The 22,285-nt window shown below is 46.6% G+C and overlaps 1 protein-coding gene across 1 annotated transcript; it reads right to left on the bottom strand.

Moving 5' to 3' along the window:
* Positions 1-887: 887 nt before the first annotated feature.
* Positions 888-21,814, bottom strand: LOC144108051 (uncharacterized). The gene is made up of 14 exons (XM_077641332.1): positions 21,540-21,814; positions 18,555-18,677; positions 17,609-17,635; positions 16,228-16,281; positions 15,211-15,240; positions 14,567-14,593; positions 13,303-13,352; positions 11,253-11,282; positions 7,824-7,844; positions 4,933-4,959; positions 4,545-4,571; positions 2,426-2,470; positions 1,419-1,448; positions 888-934 (listed from the first exon to the last, which is right to left on the bottom strand). The coding sequence occupies exons 1-14, from the start codon at positions 21,581-21,583 to the stop codon at positions 888-890; spliced, it is 582 nt and encodes a 193-aa protein (XP_077497458.1). The 5' UTR covers positions 21,584-21,814.
* Positions 21,815-22,285: the final 471 nt, after the last annotated feature.

Genomic DNA, 22,285 nt, shown 5'->3' with positions numbered 1-22,285 from the left:
CGTGCGCTGAGCAGAATGCCATCGTGGATGATGAAGTTCTAGTCTGCAAACGAGCTGCATGAAACTTTGCATGCACGCCGGCAAATTACGCTTGTAAGCGAGCTGCAGTTGGTCCTTTTTCATCGACTGCCTATCTTTAGTTCGCAAGCCAGCCAGCAGAGAAGGATTTGTGGAGATTGCGAATACAAGTGTTGTCAGGTGCGGGAAAGCGCGAACCTATGCTCTCCTGTAGCCGACTCATCCATAGAACCGCCAAGCCTGCAACAACTAAAGGCAGTCTTTTTGTGACCGCGTCACAATAGTGGACACCATAGTGCAATGATATTCACTTTCTGCAAAAAGACAAGCCAGTTCACAGATTTGGGTGCCTTAATTCGTGCTTTTACAAGACCGATATGAAAACCCTGGAAGTATAATGCCGGCTTAAAATCACAAACCCGCATCTGGTGGCAGGAATCGAAGTATATTTTTTTCACAGTCATAATCTCTTGGCAGCCTAAAATGATACACACACACACACAATGGTTTGACAAACGCCGAAACGCAGGTCAAACGTTTTCCTGCCTTTGTCACGCCGATATAAAGGACTCAAATATCGCTTCGAAATTAAGTAAACTGATCGTTTCACTGAAGAACTAAATATTCCCCGCAATGTGAAGCGAAATTCTTAATTTAAACGAGCAAACAAACCGGGCATGCCTAAGCATTCCCTGCTGGCTTTGGACTTTATGTTAGTGCTTAAAAGATCTCACGTTTAATTAAAACGAAGCTGACTTACCTGGCGCCTGCAGTCCGGATGGTCCCGCAGACGGGAGGAAGAATATAGTTAGTGGCAGTACATATGTTTATTATATTTATAAATCTCTGTATATTATATACGCATTTAGTCATGGTGAAGATTCAGCAGCTCCTTTGTAGAATGCAAGGCGAAGCTCTGCGTTACCAACAATCCCGAAATTGAAGTTTAGGACAAACGCGGTTAACAATCTAGCGGAACGCATCAGCGGTTTGAACCTTAGTTACCAATTCATTTGCCTTGGGCATTCAGCATACGTCAACGACACATGTGGGTCAAATTGTTTGTGATAGGTTTGCTGCAGCTCAATACATCCTGGCCAGCAAAGCTACCAGCTGTCGGCTGTATATTGTGGTGTAAACTCCCCTGGCAGTGAGACACACACACCGGCACCCAAATATATGGTCACAGGGAAGCTTTAATGATTTCGTTATTCATTGAACAAAGCCACGCTAAATATTAACCTGTCTACTACCTGTCTACAAACACGCGCAGCCTTCTGCAAACTAATAGGACTATATTTTTTGTTGCATTGTCCCATTTATTAGGTTTTGATGCTAACGGCGCACTGACGATGGCTGATTTTTTTCTTTGTTGTTAAAACCCAAATGTTTCTGCTTACCGTCCGGATAGGAGCCAATTGGCCAGTCTCCTGCAAAGAAGGAAACGGTGAATAATGGGCTCAGTCATTGAGAAAAATTGCTGTACAAGAACTGACACAGAACATTGACAATGAACAATGAACAATGAGCCGCATAAACGAGGCCCTCAGTCTTCGACACAGTTTCGGCAAAAGCATTACGGGGGGTCCATGAAGCGTTGTGTCAAGGAGACTGTGCACCTCACTTTTTCGGTCCCTGTTGCCCCAAAATCGACCGTAACCATGTCGAACTACTTGTCCCTACCGGACCTCGGAAATGTATGATTTATATTTTCCCGGCGACTGAACTGGCTATGCGAAAACAAGGTTATTGATAGTTTATTGTACAGATATGATTCGTTCACGAACTCGCCACGGGCAATCCTATGGCGGCACGGCTAGTGACCCAAAGAATCTCCTTTCCATAGCTCTGTCCACGACGCTTGTCAAAGCACACCCTGCACTGCTCTTAAACTCTCTCAGGGCAGAACAAAGCGCTGCCACAAAAGCTTCTCAGCTCTACTGTGAAACTAAAAACCGATGAGATGAAATATACGACGACGGCCTTACATCTGTAACTGTGGTTCAGGAGCAATTAACCGCCATTGAACTGCGCTCCATTGAAGTAAAATTCCCGGGGCTGCCACAAATCTGTACACACACAGAATTCATAATCCAGACAACATATCTTTAAAAATTTAGGTATTTCAAGCAAACACCTAATCCTTACACGCTTCCATCTACAGATTACTGTCAGATTCATCTGTCTCCCATGGACAACCTCTGACACTGTTTGCATTCACGAAAAGCAGTGCTGTATTGAATGAAATTTTTCCCCTGAGCCCAGTAGGCTCAACAGCCTGCCGAGAAGTTATATTATTCAGCAATCAGAAAATCATAAGATACAGGTTATGTTGCGAAATTCGAGAAATTCGCCGTAACGGTCTTGCCGCGGGTTCCGTGGCACCAGCGGGTACCGCTACACTCACCTCCGACTGGCGTGATTGAAGCCTTGAAATTCACCAGGTATGCACCTGCGTGGCACACGTTGCATATAATTTGTGTCAATGCGCCTGGTTAAGTGATGGCGCCGCAAGCAACGCGTGTCACAAAGTGCATGTAATGTCACCGAAATTGACTGCAACATCTTTCAGCAAGTATGCAGGTTTTGTGGATGTGCAATATATTGCTTCGTTCTCGCTTTGAAGCTAACCATTCTGTCAGCAGTATTATTATGCATGATGCTCCAGATAAAAACTCCGCTATTGATTTGACTTTTAGGTCCTCATCTCCTCCACGTGCTTATATTTTTTCTCTGTCGTCATAGGCCCAACAGCGCAGTGGTGGGAAGGATATATCTGGTGTATACATCTCGCCTTTCTGCGCCCTCCTTTAAGCATGCCGCCTCAGAAATGCAGTGTCGTACTGTGAGCAGAATGCCATCGTCGATGATAAAGTTCTTATCTACAAACGAGCTGCGTGAAACTTAAAATGCACGCCGAGAAGTTACGGTTGTAAGCGAGCTGCAGTTGGTCCTTTTTCATCCAATACCTATCTTTAGTTCGCAAGCCAGCCAGCAGACAAAGGTTTGTGGAGATTGCGAATGCAAGCGTTGTCAGGTGTTGGAAAGCGCGGATTGATGCTCTGCTGTACCCGACTCTATAGAACTGCCAAACATGCAACAACTGAAGGCAGTCTCTATGTGACCGCGAACGGCTGATGTGTCCATCCGTAATTAAAAGCAGTAATTACACGATAGTCCAATGATATTCACATTCTGCAGAAAGACAAGCCAGTTCACAGGTTTGGGTGCTGTAATTCGTGCTTTTACAAAACAGATATGAAAACCATGGTTGTATGATGCCGGTTTAAAATCACAACACGCGTATCGTGGCAGGAAGCGATGTATATATTTTTTCAACAGTCATAATCTCTAGGCAGCCGAAAATGATAAACACACACAATGGTTTTTACGAACGCCGAAACGCAGGTCAAACGTTTTCCTGCCTTTGTCACACTGATATAAAGGACTCAAATATCGCTTCGAAATTAAGTAAACTGATTGTTTTACAGACGAACTAAATATTCTACGCAATGTGAAGCGAAATTCTTAATGTAAACGAGCAAACAAACTGGGCATGCCTTAAGCGTTCCCTGCTGGCTTTATACTTTATTTATGTTAGTGTTTAAAAGATCCCACATTTAATAAAGACGGAGCTAAATTCCTGGCGCCTGCAGTCCGGATGGTCCCGCCGAAAAGAGAAATAATATAATTAGTGGCAGTGCATATGTTTCTCATATTTAGAAGTCTCTGTATATTATATACACATTTAGTCATGGTGAAGATTCAGCGGCTCCTTTGTAGAATGCAAGGCAAAGCTCTGCTGCGTTACCAACCATCCCGCACTTGAAGTTTTGGACAAACGCGGCTAACAATCTAGCGGAACGCATCAGCGGTTTGAACCTTAGTTACCAATTCATTTGCCTTGGGCATTCAGCGCACGTCAACGGCATATGTGGGTCAAAGTGTTTGTGATAGTTTTCCTGCAGCTCGATACATCCTGACCAGCAACGCTCCCAGCTGTCGGCTGTATATTGTAGTGTAAACTCCCCTGGCAGTGAGACACGCACACTGACACTCACCTATGGTCACAGGGGAGCTTTAATCATTTCGTTATTCATTGGACAAAGCCACGCTAAATATTAAGCTGCCTACAACTTGTCTACAAACACGCGCACTCTTCTGCAAACTAATAGGACAGCTTCTGCGACCTTTGGTCCTAACTCTCCCCATCATCCTCAAAGCACGCCCGAGAGCGCCAGGCTATACGGCCGTACGACCATGCAATGCTTTACGGCGGCGCTAATACGGCGAAAGTCCGCGGGCGGTTTTCGGAATCATAATGGTCAAAGATCTCGGGCGTGGTGGAACCACTTTTTATTCACTTGGGGGCACAGTCATTTACAACTTTGCTGTTGTTTTTCCTTACCGCCTTGTATGAATCCTTGTATGAAAGCATGAATCCGATAACCAGTTGGCTAACAAACATTGTATCTGAGAGCAAAGAGTGAGGTTACAATAACCAAGGAATGTAAAATAAAACTTACGCAGAGGCTCATCTTCTTCAGGGGATTCTGTTCCACGAGAAGAAAAGCGAAGCATTAATTGTCAGGGAACAGGCCTGTACATTATAGGAGCAAGTTTTTCTACCGTCATCTAATTGAAGTGGGAAATAGCGAAACTCGGCAAAAACACCCTCAGCAAATTTACCGATGAGCCCTCATTAAGTAATGAGAAAGTCGACCACGCAGCCAAAAAAAACTCCGAGTTTCTTAAGGAACTTTCAAAAATTCTCACTCAGTGGTAGCGATGGCTGGATAATAAAGATGTACTTTTCTATAATCTGCTGTCAGCACTAATAACCTTATTTAACCTTATTAATTTTATGCAAGTGCTTAAAAGACCCTACATTCACTAAAAGCCAAGCTGACTTACCTCGCGCCTGCAGTCCGGATGGTCCCGCTGACGAGAGGAAGAATATAATTACTGGCAGTACATATGTTTCTCATATTTTTAAATCTGTATATTATATACGCATTAAGTCATGGTGATTCAGCAGGTCCTTTCTAGAATGCAAAGCAAAGAGAGCATAAATGAGGCGCAGATTTTAAATGGCACAAGTTCATTGCCTGCTTGTCCTAGAAACAGCGTTAAGGAGACGAAACAGGCGCAGACATGAAAGGCGGAAAGCCGACCGTTTAGGTATGATAATCCTTCACGTCGAGATAAGTTCTAATCAAGCTCCAGCATCGCGTGAGTGGAAAGATCTCGAAAAATTGCTTCTTTTTTTGAGGAACGGAAGAAATTTAAGGGTTCTTATATGTATAAGATTTCCCATTTGTGCATTAAGATTGGAATGAGAAATTGCATCGTGTTACTTCTGCAGCGCTCAGCGGTAAGAAATACTATTTCTGCTGTTTTATTTCCTCCCCGCCTTGTATGTTCACGGTCGACTAAAGCATGAACACGATAACTAACTGGTAATAAATTAATGTGAGCGATAAGAGTGAAGTCGCTTTAACCAGGGAACGTTACGCTGCGGCTTGGTTTCGTCCACGTAGACTTTTCCATCAGAAGAAAGAATACAATCGGAGAAAATGCCAGAGGTTAGCCAAAAAGCACATCAGATGAAAGAATACATTCGGAGAAAATGCCAGAGGTTAGCCAAAAAGCACATCAGTAAAAGAAAACATTTATTGAGAAAGACGCTGGACAATGTCTTTTTCACTTCCACGATTATGATGAAAATTACTCGTCCCCTGACGCGTTTTTGACTATTGGCACAAGGGCATACGTAGTCGCAGTGAAGCAGTTGCTGAACAGATCAAATGCTCGATCGCCGACGACCTAACTCCGTGTTATGAAGTGTACCGCGCTGGGCATACTTTGTCCGTACGCCAGCTTGCATTTCGCACATCTACTCCCCTCGACCTTCCGAGGTTTTTTTTTTTTTTGTGGTAAACATTTTCTGCTGGGAGCAAGGAAGGGTGAAAATGCTCATATTAAGGTAAATTTACTCCACGAACGAAATCTGTGACCGATTGGTCACGTGGCGTCTGGAGCATGGTCCGTCTGTCGCGGCGAGCATTCACATGGCGGCCGTGCTGTCCTCTGGGTAGCCAGTAATACTGCTACCACCAAGAGAACTAAGCCTCCCATGCACCTAGTAGGCCTCAAATGAAGACTGTTAAACAACGCAACACTGCAGCGCACCAAAACCTAAAGAGAAGCGAGAAACACCTTCCAGCGACTGGCATGGAAAGACCACCCATGGGGTCTCAGATAGTAATCACAGTCTGCCACAGTAAATTATTAAATAAGGAACTAGCGCGGCTTCAGAACAGTAATTATTGTCGCTCAATACTGATAAGTTCCTGCCATCTCTTACGCTGATACCAGCAATATAACTTCGTGTCCAATGTAATTCAACGTCATTAAGGGATATTTAATAGCTATTCTTACTAGCGCGACACTCATTGGGGTGCGTTTCGTGGCCACAGAAGTTGGACCTATAACGGACCCAACCAATAGACTTTTTTTCAGCGTTTAACGGGAGCCTGCATTGCAGAGAAAATCGCGAATGAAAGTACCGAGACACTTCGACATTCATACCACTTTCGTAAAAAAGAGCACAGTTACGTCATTTATATTAATCTTTTGCAATAATGCTCTCCTGCTGCCGTGTTTCTATGGAGGCGAAACGCAAAAAGGCGCCTGTGTGCTGTGCGGACTCAGTTCCCGTAACATCCCCAGGTGGCCGAAATTATTCCGAAGACCACTACCACGGCACGTCTTCCTTTCACTCCCTCCTTTATCCCTTCTCTTAGGGCGCCGTTAGGGTGTCCACCGATATAAGCGAGACAGTTACTGCGTCATTTCTATTCCTGAAATACCTATTTTGAATTTTCAGTTTTCTCCTGCCAATCAGAGCTGTCACAACGATCAGAAACGCGCACAGAAAACCGTAAGTCAGGTGCCGCGGTGGCTCATTGGTTAAGGTGCTTGTCTAATGAGTTGAAGTACCAGGGTTCGAACCCGGCTGCAGCGGCTGCGTTTCGATGGAGACAGAACGCTAAGGAGCCCGTGTGCTGTGCGATGTCAGTTATTATTCCGGAGCCCTCCACTACGGCACCTCTTCTTTTCTCCTCTTAGTCCCTCCTTTATACCTTTCCTTACGGCGCCGTTCAGGTGTCAGCCCCGATATGCGAGGCAGATACTGCGCCATTTTCTTTCCTCAAAACCCAATTATCAGGCACAGTACCCCACAGTTATTTAATTTTTATGTTTACGTAGTGTATATTACCCCCCGGCCCCCATCCCTACTATGCTCTTCCCTTTCTTTCTCCCTGTCCTCTCAGTCCCGCTAGCCGCAGCTCAGGTGCTGCAGGTTTTGATGGCACATGCTGCGGCTAGCAACATCTTTTTCTTCCATTGTTGTTTTATTAACAAATAGACACGAACAACAGCAGCCCCCACGGACGCGAGGTGCATACAGATCACTGCAGCCCGCCCGCATCACCCGCGTGCGGTAGAAAAATTCTGGCCCCACTCCACGCTGTGAGGGTGGTTGGACAAACGCCCAATTACCGTTTGCGACATCACTTAAAAATTCGCGCATGTGGCTCTACTAAGAGTGAAACCAGACACAAGTGAAATGTTCTTGAGCTGTATGCCTGATTTCAAAGGAGATATGCTGTTTGCATTCAATATTTAGTGTGACGCTTTTCCAAAATATGTGTAGTCATAGGATGACATGTGGCTGACATCAACCCGCAAAATTGCTCAGGCTCGTATTTAGAGATTAGGAGTGAACGGCTTTTACTTACCTTCTGAACCCGAGCTCCAACCTGTTGGAGAGCGAAAATGACCGGTAATAATGAAAACAAAACCCTCCAAAACGTTGTGCTGCTTTACTGGCCTTATAATGTAGAAATTAAGCATGAGCCGGCCATAAGGATGTGCTCAAGATCTTCTCAATGTATTTATTGGTGGCGCTTGAACAAACTGGTGTCGCACTACAAGTTGCCACGCGCAACACATGTGAAATTTGCAGGGATTTTAGCAGAATAAAACGACTTGCTCACAATCCACACTGAGCTTTAAAAGCTATGAGGCACTCTTAGTAGCGGCACGTTCGAGCCTCTAGAACATCTGTCGTATTCTGGCAAGCATTAAGAGCATTCCCATTAGTCGCTTCAATACGGTTGGCATCAACTACTTTAGCTAAAAGCCGTCGGCATTAAACGGAGATCAGTTGCCACTAAGGTTCTAGTAGAGAGCGCTTTTTTTTCGTACAGTACGGCGAGAGGGCTCAATAAAAAGGCCTAGGCTTGTATGCTTAACTCTTGGCTAGGTAATCAATAAGAATATTTAGTCAGTTCGCTCATGGTTGCCCTAATGAGTACCAATGATGCCCCTAGCAAGCCGCAATCATCGTCCATATTTGTAGAAGCAGCGTATGCAACAAGTGTACGAGACAGCATGTGATGTCTTCGTGCTTACATTCTAAGTTATTATAGACAACACTGAGGTCGAGCTCCTAGATGCGGGACCTGCATCATGTCAGGCATCCAGGTTGCGCCTTTTGATACGTTACAGGCAACTCTTTTCCGGCTTGTACGGCATTTTCTGAATATCACGGCCGATTTCAGCACAGAAGTGCTACGCATGATGAGGCTCGATTCCCGTGATAAGCAGCATATATTCGGAATATAAAAACCTTCATCACAAGTAACGCTAATGTCAAGCACGGACGCGCGGCGAGCTCTCATAACCACCAGTGTGAGCCTCCTTGAGTAATTGCCAACTGGTTCCATCACTGTCACACCACTTCGCAACGCTTTCGAAAAAGAAAACAGCGGAATTAGTCGCACGCTGAGTGGACAAGTGTATAAGCTGATGGAAGCGTGAAAACCCAGAAAATTTGGTTAAGACCTTGTGAAGGTAGCTGAAGAGCTCAGTTGGGTTACCTTGTTTCTCCGTGACACTTCTACCTCTGTGAGCATATTGCTCCGAACTATGGCATTTATGGATGTATCCGATCTGGTTGGTGCATATCTTGAGAGGCGTCAGCATGCGAATAGACACCAGCGCATGGTCAGCGTTGTGCTCGTTATCCAGCCCCGCCCTACCGATTCAGCTCGCACTGACGGACAGGGGCCAGGAGCTGCTGGAAACACATGGGTCCCGTAAATAGAGAACCACCCCGTCTGGTGCCTGCATGCACCACCGATTCATTTCGGGCTTAATAAATGTTGATTCATCATCATCGTGTGCTTGTCTATTCACGTGCTGACGCCACTCCAGCTGTATGGCATTTGACTCAGACCATTTTAAAACGGAAAGAAGATAACAAGAGGAGGACACGGATATTTGGTGAAGTTTAGCTCTTCTAAGCCTACTTATACAGTGCGAAAGCTCTGCTTCGTTGCTTCTCAAGTGTAGCTTCTCGTTTCTCCTCGGTTTCAGCGGCTCGTTCAGCTCGCAGCCTCTGCAGTACACCTTCCCCGAGAGATATAACGACTGGATTATCGGACGCGGCTTGGCGGCAGCGCTGACGGGCTGACACATCTGGTACGGCGCGTGCCTCATCCATGGCAGAACAAGGAGAAACCGCGGACGTTGAAGCTGTTACACCCTCTCCTAACCACGTGTTATCACAACGGCGAGGCCGGCTGGCGCGCCCAGTGGAGTCTCTCCCAGCCTGCATTCCCCTAATCACGTGGTACCACAGCGGCGAAGCCGGCTAACGTGCGAGAGTCACGTGACTTACCTGGTCTTCGGTACCTCAGGGTTAAACGCGTATCAGGATTCACCTTGGAGACATGTAGCCTCCAATACCTCCAATATCTCCGCTCTAATACCTTTTGTGCTGTAAAAGTGTCTACGCTTAACGACCTTGGAACAGTTTTATGCGCGATCGACACGTCAATCATGCTTGCGATGTTTTCAGTGCCACATTATGAATAGAAATAGGCGTGAGTTTTCTCAGATCATTGTGAGCACGCGGACTAATCTGCTCGGTGAGTAAACATACCTGAATACGAAAATGTATTGCCAGCGAACCTGTTTCGAACGCATACTGGGCTCCGCAGCGCGCTGGGTGCCAGCGTTATTTCTACTGGGAAAGCGTTTAGAAGATTCGAATGGCGACAACCGTTGATTCTTTACGGATGATTCCTTCTGCAAGAATGCGCCCCGCGACAGTCCAGGCAATGCTTCCTGCATGGCAAGCATGCAAAAAGCAACGATTCTATTGCTAACAGCACTAATGCTAGTTACTTTGTCCGTCACCTTGCGACCGATGTCATAACATTTAGTCCTTGAAATGTGTGGGCTGCCTCGACTCGAACGAAGCTAGTCCTGACTGGTTTGAAGTCCAATGAACGTCATCGCTCCAGAAAGAAGGAAAACTTTTTTAGAGTGAATTGTAGCTTTTCTCGGTAGAAAGTTAGTTCTACCAGCTAACATCGTTTGCAATAACACCTCCTGATATTATTCAAAACATCTCACTGAGGAAGCATGTACAGTGATTGGGCTATAAGTCGATGCCGCTTCAAATGACACTGAAAGGTGGACATGTTCACCTGCGGGTACAAGTGCACAAATAGGCCAGTAGCATAACCGCGCGCAGGGAAGCTAATGGTAATGTAAACTATCCACTTAGAAAGGGCTAATATGTTGCACTGGTGCATTAGATACATAACACAATGTTGAAAACAACGCTTCAACAGCAGCGGCCACTGCGATTAGTGGATACACCATGATGCTGCGGCGAAAGCACGCCATTTCAGTTGAGGTTGAGTTTGGCTGTAAGGAAATTATGAGGTGCACTTAAGTGTCCTTATGTGCGGAAATGCGATAGCTGTGCGTGGTCCGCCATCTGAATTTGCGCTTTGGGGCATGGCTAAGTGGTCAAGCTAGGGTCCGCTGCGTTACTACACACGCGGCATCTGGCGGGACAGCTCTGCACTTGACGTGCCTTTATTCACCTGCAGACCGTCGTGGCGTTGTGGAATCGCCCGAACCCCGCTCGCCGCAGGTCCGGGTTCGATTGCCACCTAGACTCCGATTTTCTTTTATTATTCTTAATTGACAGTTCGTGCCTTGCTGAATTATGGATTGGATTGTGGATTGCCTGTGGATTTGTGAAAGCGTGATATCCTCTCCACGCCACTCATGAGGAAAGGAATGCAGTAAGCACTGCAAGTGCTCACGGTTCTGTTTAGCGCTCAGAAAAGAGCAGAGGCGCTTACCGATTGGCTGCGGAGCTGACGGGCAGAGGGCTGAAAAAAAGGAAAAGAAAACTTTCACAACAAGGAAACCGACACACACGAACCGCTCTCTAGTTATAGAGCGATGACAAGTTTTTGGCATCAATTTTCAGCATCCCAGAAGCTCGGGATTACCCAGGTCCGCTGGAGCCGATACGCAGAGCAAAAAAAGTGGCAGCTCTCTCGCTCAGCACGGACACCTGAAGCGCATCTTGAGGAAACGAACGAAAGTTGTTCTCGGAGAGGTGAGAGTTTATGAGGGAAATGAAATTCGGAGGGCACTTGAGGTTCCTTACGTGCTGTGAATGCGGAAGCATTAGTCATCGCGAGCGTTCGACCTCGACGCGTGCTGCACGCTGAGAAATGAAACTTAAGACCCGCCTCCGAACCCGATCGCGGCGGCAGCGTTTCGATGGTGGCGAAACGCAAAGGTGCCCATCTGCTGTGCGATGTTAGTGCACGTTGAAGATCCCCAGGTGGTCTAAAATATTCCGGAGCCCTCCACTACGGCACCTCCTTCTTCCTTTCTTCTCTCAGTCTCTCCTTTATCCCTTCCCTTACGGCGCGGTTCAGGTGTCCGCAGTGATGTGAGACAGATACTGAGCCATTTCCTTTCCCCAAAACCAATTATTATTATTGCTATTGGGAAAGAAAATGGCGCAGTATCTGTCTCACATCACTGCGGACAGCTTAACCGCGCCGTAAGGGAAGGGATAAAGGAGGGAGTGAAAGAAGAAAGAAAAAAAGAGGTGCCGCAGTGGAGGGCTCCGGAATATTTTAGACTACCCGGGGATCTTTAACGTCGTACAGCACACGTGCGCGTACTCCGGATCAGTAGCCGAGCGCTGTAACCACTGAGCCACCGCGGCGGGTGCGCTTGGCTTCTTGTGCGTAGGACGCACACAGGAAGCCAAGCGCACCCGCCGCGGTGGTTCAGTGGTTATGTCTTCCTCTGCGCGTTCTCGGCCGCTCGATGACGTCACAAGATTTTTCTTGTCATCGCCGAGTATTTCTGCACCATCTGAGAGTAGATACACTAACACGCTAACATACTAACCGAATAACACGCCGCCCGTTTTTTCTCGTAATGTGGCTCCGAGAGGTTACTGCTTATTAGGGAAATAAAATTCTGAGGGCACTTAAGGCCGCTTACGCGTTCCGTAGGCGAAGGTATTATTGTGTCATCGTGAGCATTAAAAACCACCACGAGGAATGACTGAAGGAGGGTGTAAAAGAACAGAAGGAAACGCGCTGTAGTATAGCGTTGCCGATCAATTTACGCCTCAGGTGCCTTTGACGTACAGTGATTTCGCTCAAAAGATTTTTAGAGCGAAAGCTGAACTCCTCGGGCTACAACTTGATTTTTATGTGTGCCAGACTGACCTTTAATGCCTTATAAGGTCAAATAGAACTTAACTGGTGGTATGGACCAAGCTATGGTAGTATAACCACGTGATCATCTGACTATGGCCATTGGGTACCCGACCTTGACATTTGACCTTCGCACCAGCCATTCTTTTGAATTTCGCCTTCATGGAAACGCGGCCGAAGCGGCTGGGATCGAGCGGCATTGCATACATGAATACCTGGCGATGCTATCCTAGCATAGAGCAGGAAGGCAAAATGCAGTAAACATCTGAATGCTGCGCGATTCCAGTGAATGTTGTAAACGCCCGGCGGCCAAAGATATTCCGGAAACTTAAAATGCGGTGCCTCTTTCTCTCTTCCTTCTCTCATTCCTTTTTTAACATTCTTTAAGATGCGCTGGAGGTGTCTTCGAGACGCAGCTGGGCAGAACAACTATTATTTTTTGTTGCATTGTCCCATTTCTTAAGATTTGACGCTAACGGCGCACGAAAGCAGTGCTGTATTGGAATACAAGTTTTTCTTCTGAGCCCAGTAGACTCGACAGCCTCCCGCCGAGTTATATTATTCAACAATCAGAAAAATATAAGATCAAGGTTATATGCGAAATTCGCCGTAACGGTCTTGCTGCGGGCTGCGCGGCACCAGCGGGTACCGGTACACTCACCTCCGGCTGGTGCGGCTTGATGGAAGCCTTGAAATTCACCAGGTATGGACCTGCGTGGCACAGGTTGAATATAATTTGTGTCGATACGCCTCGTTAACTGATGGCGCCGCAAGCAACGCGTGTCACAAAGTGCATGTAATGTCGCCGAAATTGACTGCAACATCTTTCAGCAAGTATGCAGGTTTTGTGGTGTGTTGGGTTTTTTGGACCCCAAGATTCTTACGCTACCGCCCGCTTAACGCAGGGTTACACGAGTCTCTTGCGCTACCGGGCTTCAAGGTTTGAAACAGTTCTAGTTTATGCAAAACACTTAATATTAACGACCTGTCGCACAGGATGTACATTATATTGATTCATTCTTGCTTAGAAGCTAACCATTCTGTCTGCAGGGATTGTTTACATGATGCTCCAGATAAAAAAACTCCGCTATTGATTTGACTAAGGTCTCATCTTCTCCAAGTACTTATCTTTTTCTCTGTCGTCATAGGCCCAACAGCGCAGTGGTGGGAAGGATATATCTGGTGTATACATCTCGCCTTTCTGCGCCCTCCTTTAAGCATGACGCTTCAGAAATGCAGTGTCGTGCTCTGAGCAGAATGCCATCCTGGATGATAAATTTCTTATCTACAAACGAGCTGCATGAAACTTAAAATGCACGCCGGCAAGTTACGCTTGTAAGCGAGCTGCAGTTGGTCCTTTTTCATCGACTGCCTATCTTTAGTTCGCAAGTTGGAAAGCGCGAATTGATGCTCTGCTGTACCCGACTCATCCATAGAACTGCCAAACATGCAACAACTGAAGGCAGTCTCTATGTGACCGCGAACGGCTGATGTGTCCAGCCGTAATTAAAAGCAGTAATTACACGATAGTGCAATGATATTCACATTCTGCAGAAAGACAAGCCAGTTCACAGGATTGGGTGCCGTAATTCGTGCTTTTACAAGACCGATATGAAAACCCTGGAAGTATAATGCCGGTTTGAAATCACGAACACGCATCTGGTGGCAGGAATCAAAGTATATTTTTTTCACAGTCATAATCTCTTGGCAGCCTAATATGATAACACACACAATTGTTTCACGAACGCCGAAACGCAGGTCAAACGTTTTCCTGCCTTTGTCACGCCGATATAAGGACTCAAATATTGCTTAGAAATTAAGTGAAATTATCGTTTTACAGACGAACTAAACATTCTCCCTAATGTGAACCGAAATTCTTAATGTAAACGAGCAAACAAACCACGAAGCTGACGAAGCTGACTTACCTGGCGCCTGCAGTCCGGATGGTCCCGCTGACGAGAGGAAGAATATAATTAGTGGCAGTACATATGTTTCTTATATTTAAAAATCTCTGTATGTTATATACGCATTTAGTCATGGTGAAGATTCAGCAGCTCCTTTGTAGAATGCAAGGTATACAAAGCTCTCCGTTAACAACAATCGCGCACTTGAAGTTTAGGACAAACGCGGTTAACACTCTAGCGGAACGCATCAGCGTTTTGAACCTTAGTTACCACTTCATTTGCCCTGGGAATTCAGCATTCGTCAACGACATATGTGAGTCAAAGTGTTTGTAACAGTTCTGCTGCAGCTCAATACATCCCGGTCAGCAAAGCTCCCAGCGCTCGGCTGTATATTGTGGTGTAAACTCCCCTGTCAATGAGACACGCACACCAGCACCGAACTATGGTCACAGTGAAGCGTTAATGATTTCGTTATTCACTGAACAAAGCCACGCTAAATATTGACCAGTCTATAACTTGTCTACAAACACGCGCCGTCTTCTGCAAACTAATAGGACTATTATATTTTTGTTGCATTGTCCCATTTATTAAGAGTTGACGCTAACGGCGGACTGACGATGGCCGATTTTTCTCTTTGTTGTTAAAACGCAACAGTTTGTGCTTACCGTCCGGATCGGGGCCAATTGGCCAGTCCCCTACAAAGAAGAAACGGAGAAAAATGAGCTCAGTCATTGAGAAAAATTGCAGTATAAGAACTGACACATAACAATGACAATGAACAATGAGCCGCATAAACGAGGCCTTCAGTCTTCTGCGGGAACTCAGTGCGACACAGTTTCGGCAAACGCATAACGGGACGTCTATGAAGTGTTGTATCAAGAGGACTGTGCACCTCACTTTTGCGGTCCCTGTTGCGCCAACAACGGCCGTACCATGTCGACTTAATTGTCCCTACCGGACCTCGGAAATGTACGCTTTATATTTTCCCCGCGACTCAACTGGCTATGTGAAAACAAACCAGGGAGAGGTTATTGATAGTTTATTGTGCAGATAAGATTCGTTCACGAACTCGCCACGGGCAATCTTATAGCGGAACGGCTAGTGACCCTAAGAGTCTCCTTTCCATAGCTCTGCCCAGGACGCTTGTCAAGGCACACCCTGCACTGCTCTTCAACACTCTCCGGGCGGAACAAAGCGCTGCCACAAAAGCTTCTCAGCTCTACTGTGAAACTAAAAACCGATGAGATCAAATCTACGACGGCCTTACATCTGTAACTGTGGTTCAGGAGCAATTAACCGCCATCGAACTGCGCTCAGTTGAAGTAAATAAAATTCCCGGGGCTGCCCATAGATCTGTACACAGGACAGCATTCATAAGCCAGTCAACATGGTTTTAAAAACTAGGTATGTAAAACAAACAGCTAATCCTTACATGCTTCCATCTACAGACTACTGTCAGATTCATCTGTCTCTCATGGACAACCTCTGACACTGTTTGCATTCGCGAAAAGCAGTGCTGTATTGAATACAAGTTTGTGTTCTGAGCCCAGTAGACTCGACAGCCTGCCGAGAAGTTATATTATTCAGCAATCAGAAAAGGATAAGGTCAAGGTTATGTGCGAAATTCGCCGTAACGGTCTTGCCGCGGGCTCCGCGGCACCAGCGGGAACCGATACACTCACCTCCAACTGGAGCCGGCTGTGTAATGGATGCCTTGAAGTTCACCAGGTAGGGACCTGCGTGACACACGTATATAACTTGCGTCGATGCGCCTCGTTAACTGATGGCGCCGCAAGCAACGCGTGTCACAAAGTGCATGTAATGTCGCCGAAATTGCCTGCAACATCTTTCAGCAAGTATGCAGGTTTTGTGGTGTGTTGGGTTTTTTGGACCCTAACATACTAAGATTCTTACTCTACCGCGCGATTAACACAGGGTTACACGAGTCTCTTGCACTAAAGGGCTTCAAGGTTTGAAACAGTTCTAGTTTATACAAAACACTTCCTTTTAAGGACCTGTCGCCCAGGATGTGCATTATACCGCTTAATTCTCGCTTTGAAGGTAACCATTCGGTCTGGAGGCCGGGATTATCTACATGATGCTCCAGATAAAAATTCCGCTATTGATTTACTTAGGTCTCATCTTCTCCAAGTACTTATCTTTTTCTCTGTCGTCATAGGCCCAAAACACAGTGGTGGGGAGGATATATCTGGTGTATACATCTTGCCTTTCTGCGCCTTCCTTTAAGCATGACGCCTCAGTAATGAAGTGTCGTGCTCTGAGCAGAATGCCATTGTGGATGATAAAGTTCTTATCTACAAACGAGCTGCATGAAACTTTGCATGCACGCCGGCAAGTTGCGCTTGTAAGCGAGCTGCAGTTCGTCCTTTTTCATCGACTACCTATCTTTAGTTCGTAAGCCAGCCAGCAGACAAGGGTTTGTGGAGATTGCGAATACAAGCACAGTCAGGGGTTGGAAAGCGCGAATCTATGCACTCCTGTACCCTACTCATCCATGGAACCGCCAAACCTGCAACAACTAAAGGCAGTCTCTATGTGTCCGCGAACGGCTGATGTGTCCAGCCGCAATTAAAAACAGTAATTATACGATAGTGCCATGATATTCACTTCCTGCAGAAATACAAGCCTACTCACAGGTTTGGGTGCTTTAATTTGTGCTTTTACAAGAACAATATGAAAACTCTGGAAGTATAATGCCTGCTTAAAATCACGAACACGCATCTGGTGGCAGGAACCGAAGTTATATTTTTTAACAGTCAATTTCTTGGCAGCCTAAAATGATAAACACACACAATGGTTTCACGAACACCGAAACTCTGGTCAAACGTCTTCCTGCCTTTGTCACGCCGATATAAAGGACTCAAATATCGTAAGTAAACTGATTGTTTTACAGACAAACTAAACATTCTCTGCAATGTGAAGCGAAATTCTTAATGTAAACAAGCAAACAAACCGGGCATGTCTTAAACGTTCCCTGCTGGCTTTAGACTTTGTGTTAGTGCTTAAAAGATCCCACGTTTAATATAAAAAACGCTGAATTACCTGGCGCCTGCAGTCCGGATGGTCCCGCTGGCGAGAGGAAGAATATAATTAGTGGCAGTACATATGTTTATTATATTTATAAATCTCTGTATATTATATAAACATTTAGTCATGGTGAAGATTCAGCAGCTCCTTTGTAGAATGGAAGAAAAAACTGTGCGTTACCGACAATCCCGCACTTGAAGTTTAGGACAAACGCGGTTAACAATCTAACGGAACGCATCAGTGGTTTGAACCTTAGTTACCAATTCATTTGCCTTGGGCATTCAGCATACGTCAACGACACATGTGGGTCAAAGTGTTTGTGATAGTTTTTCTGCAGCTCAATACATCCTGGCCAGCAAAGCTCCCAGCTGTCGGCTGTATATTGGGGTGTAAACTCCCCTGGCAGTGAGACACGCACACCGACACCCACCTATGGTCACAGGGAAGCTTTAATGATTTTGTTATTCATTGAACAAAGCCACGCTAAATACTAACCTGTCTACTACTTGTCTAGAAACACGCGCAGTCTTCTGCAAACTTCTGCGACCTTTGGTCTTAACTCTCCCCGTCATCCTCAAAGCACGCCCGAGAGCGACAGGCTATCGAGCCGTACGACCACCCAATGCTTTTCGGCGGCGCCAATAGGGCGAAAGTTCACGGGCGGTTTTCGGGATCACAATTGTCAAAGATCTCGGGCGTGGTGGAACCACTTTTGATTCACTTGGAGGCACAGTTAATCTTTTACGGGGTCTCAAAGATGTTCATTCCAACCCGAGCCCTGCCCTCGTACTTCTGCTGAACTCTAAGTTGAGAAATATTTAACTTTTCTGCTCTTTTTCCTTCTCGCCTTGTACTCATGATGAACTAAAGCATGAATCCGATAAGCAGTTGGCTAACAAACATTGTAGCTCGGAGCTATGAGTGAGGTCACTTTAACCAAGGAATGTAAAATACAACTTACGCTGCGGCTCGGTTTCTTCCAGGTAGGTGCAAGTGCAGATCGCTACAGCCCGCCCGTATCTCCCGCGTACGGTTGACAAATTGTGGATCCAATCCGCGCTGTGAAGGTGGTTGGACAGTGAAGCTGTAAAACACCCAATTACCGATTGTGACGTTACTTTGAAAATTCACACACGTGGCTCTACAAAGAGTGAATCCAGATACAAGTGAAATGTACTTGATCTGTATGCCTGATTTCAAAGTAGATACGCTGTTTGCATTCAATTTTTAGCCTGACTTTTTTTGCTTACGACAACGACACCGAAACGCAACCGTAATCTTTAGCGGGAAACACACGCGGGAAGAAGGAACGTGATTCGCATTGTTTGCAGGTGCCGTTATGACACATTAGGCGGTTTGCACTTCAAACACGGGCTTGGAATGACGTCAACCCCTTTCGAAGCAGCTGCAAACCTAATGTTTGCCGGAATGCGTCTGACGGTGCTCCTATTGTTCGCACGCGTCATATCGTCCATTTATTTTTTGATTTTATACTTTATTGTTTTGTTAAAGTTTAACGATTCTTAATTTCGTTTGTGCCGTTGCCTTTCTCCTTTCTTTTCTTACTTTATTTACACGACTGCTTTATGATCAGTATGATAAACGATTTCTATGCTGTTTGGTACTTTTCCACTCTGAGTACCATCCAATTTTTAGCCTGGCGTTTTTTAAGGCGAAAGCCTTTAATGGCTCATACTCGTGGCCACGACAATGTCCGTCCGATGTCACGCCCTTCAGCAACTCGATAAGGAAAAATAAATCTTTGTGCATGATGAGAATCGAACCACCACCCTTCCGCTCCGCAGCCGAGCGTGCTAACGACTACGCTGCGTCCTGCCTTGTCTAGGACGCTGGAGAGTTCGGAAAGGCGGCGAATCAGACGGATGCCTCCGAAACGCCGTCCAGTGTGTCCAGCATTTATGATTCAAAAACCATTGTGTATTTAATTAACATCAAAACCACACATGAGTGACACAAGCAGCAACACAACGCTCAAGGCTTTCGCCTCACCGCATGCACTTTAGGTCAACAAAGTGCTCCCCTGAATTGTTTGCTGACGACGCCGACGACACGAAAATTTCCTTGAGCGTTAGAGGTATATACATTTGTTAGGTTGGGGCAATCTAAAAAGAATGAAAAATAAGTCCCGGTAGAGGTATACAGCTTCTCGGTAAAATAGGCTGCGTTTGAGGAATAGATCGCGGTCACGCACGCCCACAATGCGACTACGACGCTGGCGTCTATGGCCATCGGCGCGTTGTTGGCTCTCGAGGAGTGCAGACGAATGCTGTGAGAGATTCTCACAAGCATGGGAGAGCCAGTCACGCTCTAACGTGGTACATTCATCCCCACATCTGAGTGAAAAAATGAGCGCATTCCTCATCGAATGGCGCATTGTGCCGTAGACTATCCCGTGCTTCACCATAATCGCACATGATTATTGCGGCTTCACGTTTCTGAAGAATCAGAGTACAATAAAACTAGGAGGCGCACTCCAGCCATTCACATACAGTGGTGAGCAGCCCTGTCTATAGAGCGCGCCGAAGGCGCTCTGCGGAGCAAGTCAGCGCCATCTAACGTTAGGCTCCGGGTTTGAGTTATGCGTCCCGTGCGCATGCGCGGCCAAAATAAAGCGACGCCTGCTCGTGGGTTATCGGCCTCATTTCCTTTCAGTGCTTGCGCTTCCGCTCCGCAGCCGAGCGTGCTAACGACCACACTATACTTCTCCCGGGTTCGAACCCGACCGCGGCGGCTGCGTTTTTATGGAGGCAAAAACGCTACGGCGCCCGTGTGCTGAGCGATGTGAGTGCACGTTAAAGATCCCCAGGTGGTCGAAATTATTCCGGAACCCACCACTACGGCACCTCTTCTTTCCTTTCTTCTTTCACTCCGTCCTTTATCCCTTCCCTTACGGCGCGGTTATGGTGTCCGCCGATATATGAGACAGATACTGTGCCATTTCCTTTCCCCAAAAAGCAATTATTATTATTACTTGCGCTTCACGCCGCCAGGGCGGCGCTGAATATTATGTAATAGCGGCCAGAAAACCAACGCGTTTCGCGCGAATCGCAATGCACCTAGGCAGGCAAGTGCAAGTGATATCGGGTGATCGCGCGCTTCAAAAGGAAATGAGAGCGGATGATCGCGCGTTTCATGCACGCACCAGCCTAAGAGTGCGAGAATGGGGCTTAGCTACCACCACGCACCATGCGTTGCAGGCGTATTGTTTGATGGCGTGTCTTTGCGCTGTGTTATCAGCTACAAGGGACACCGAATTTGGCATCCGTACAGATCTATAAACTTGGATGCAGAAACGCGCGATCATCCGCTATCACTCGCCCTTTCCTTCCTGGCCGTCTCGTTACACTCGTTACCGAACGTCGCCAAGAAAGCTTTCTTGACGACGCCCTGGCCACCGTCACAGCGTCACAGTTGCAGGCAGCGCCTCCCTGGCGGCACAAACCACCTCGCAAGGTGGGGGCTGGACAAGGAAGCGATGAGCAGGCATCCCTCTTTTTGCTGCGCATGCGCACGGTACGCATAACTCAAACCCAGAGCCTAAGGTTAGATGGCGCTGAGGCTCCACAGAGCACCGTCCGCCCGCTCAAGACAGGGCTGCTCACCACTGTACATCAGCGGGTTCAACGTTCTTCTCGTGCAAGCGAGTTTGCTGTTGACACCAACTTAGCTCCATATCGCATCTGTATGCTAAAGCTTCGGAGTTGAGAACAACCACCACCGGAATTAAAGGCGCTGAGATTAGGCCTTGCGTGCTGGCTGCTCACGTCCCACACGCATGGTGACCCGGGCCGGGCACTTTTTTTTTTCTTTTATTTGAGAAATGAGCGGTGGCGATGCAAGGATATGGTACTCCTCAGATAATTTTCACCGTACCCAGAAGCATATCCGCCTTTACAATACGCATAAAATATGGAAGACCACGCACCCGCATTGTGCTCCCCCTGCTGAAATTGGCCATGCACGGGTCATGCAGCAGGATCTTCCGCTAAAAATAAGCAAGACACAAGAATTAGGAGAGTGACCGTACGGGATCTAAAATATGCTAAGGTCTCCTGGCGGCTTCGTGAATCGTTTCAGGGAAGCTCACAACACCCGAAGTTTGCTAGTAGCCGCTGAATCGATGGCTGAAGTATAGAATTAAACCGCTTCGCTGGTCGCCTACCAACCACAACAGAGCCTGAATGCTTTTTCAACTGCAGTGTACAACGGCCACACGCAGTTTGAGCGCACAATGAAAGGCTAAATTAGCGTGCGTGTTGGCGCCGTGCCTTTCTCTCCATGGACTCTCTTGCGCGGCATTAATTACGACTCTTTTCAAGCTACCCTCCCCGCTCTGTTTTTCACGCGTTTCGGCGCTAACTTTCTATTCGCGTCAAAGTGGCGGTGCCGCATCTCCTGTGGTTTTGAAGCAATTTTCTGCCCTATAAAACATTTCTTGCCGGTGAGAAAGTCATTCGCTATCACGTGACGCTCACCTTTTATTTTAGCCTCACTTAGTCTACCCCTTCAGTACCCCTGTTTGTATAGCTTTCGTTCAGCGACTTTGTTATATGCTACCTTGCGTGCAGTCTTCCGTATCAGCCACTTCGGGTGAATTTGGAATCGGCACCACACGATGGAATCTGTCGGTATTAATGAGCTGAGCAGTATGGTATATAGTTGCAGTATGAT

This window comes from Amblyomma americanum, chromosome 10 (genome assembly GCF_052857255.1).
Source record: "Amblyomma americanum isolate KBUSLIRL-KWMA chromosome 10, ASM5285725v1, whole genome shotgun sequence".
Classification (NCBI taxonomy): domain Eukaryota; kingdom Metazoa; phylum Arthropoda; class Arachnida; order Ixodida; family Ixodidae; genus Amblyomma; species Amblyomma americanum.
This window is presented reverse-complemented; position numbering and strand designations above follow the sequence as displayed.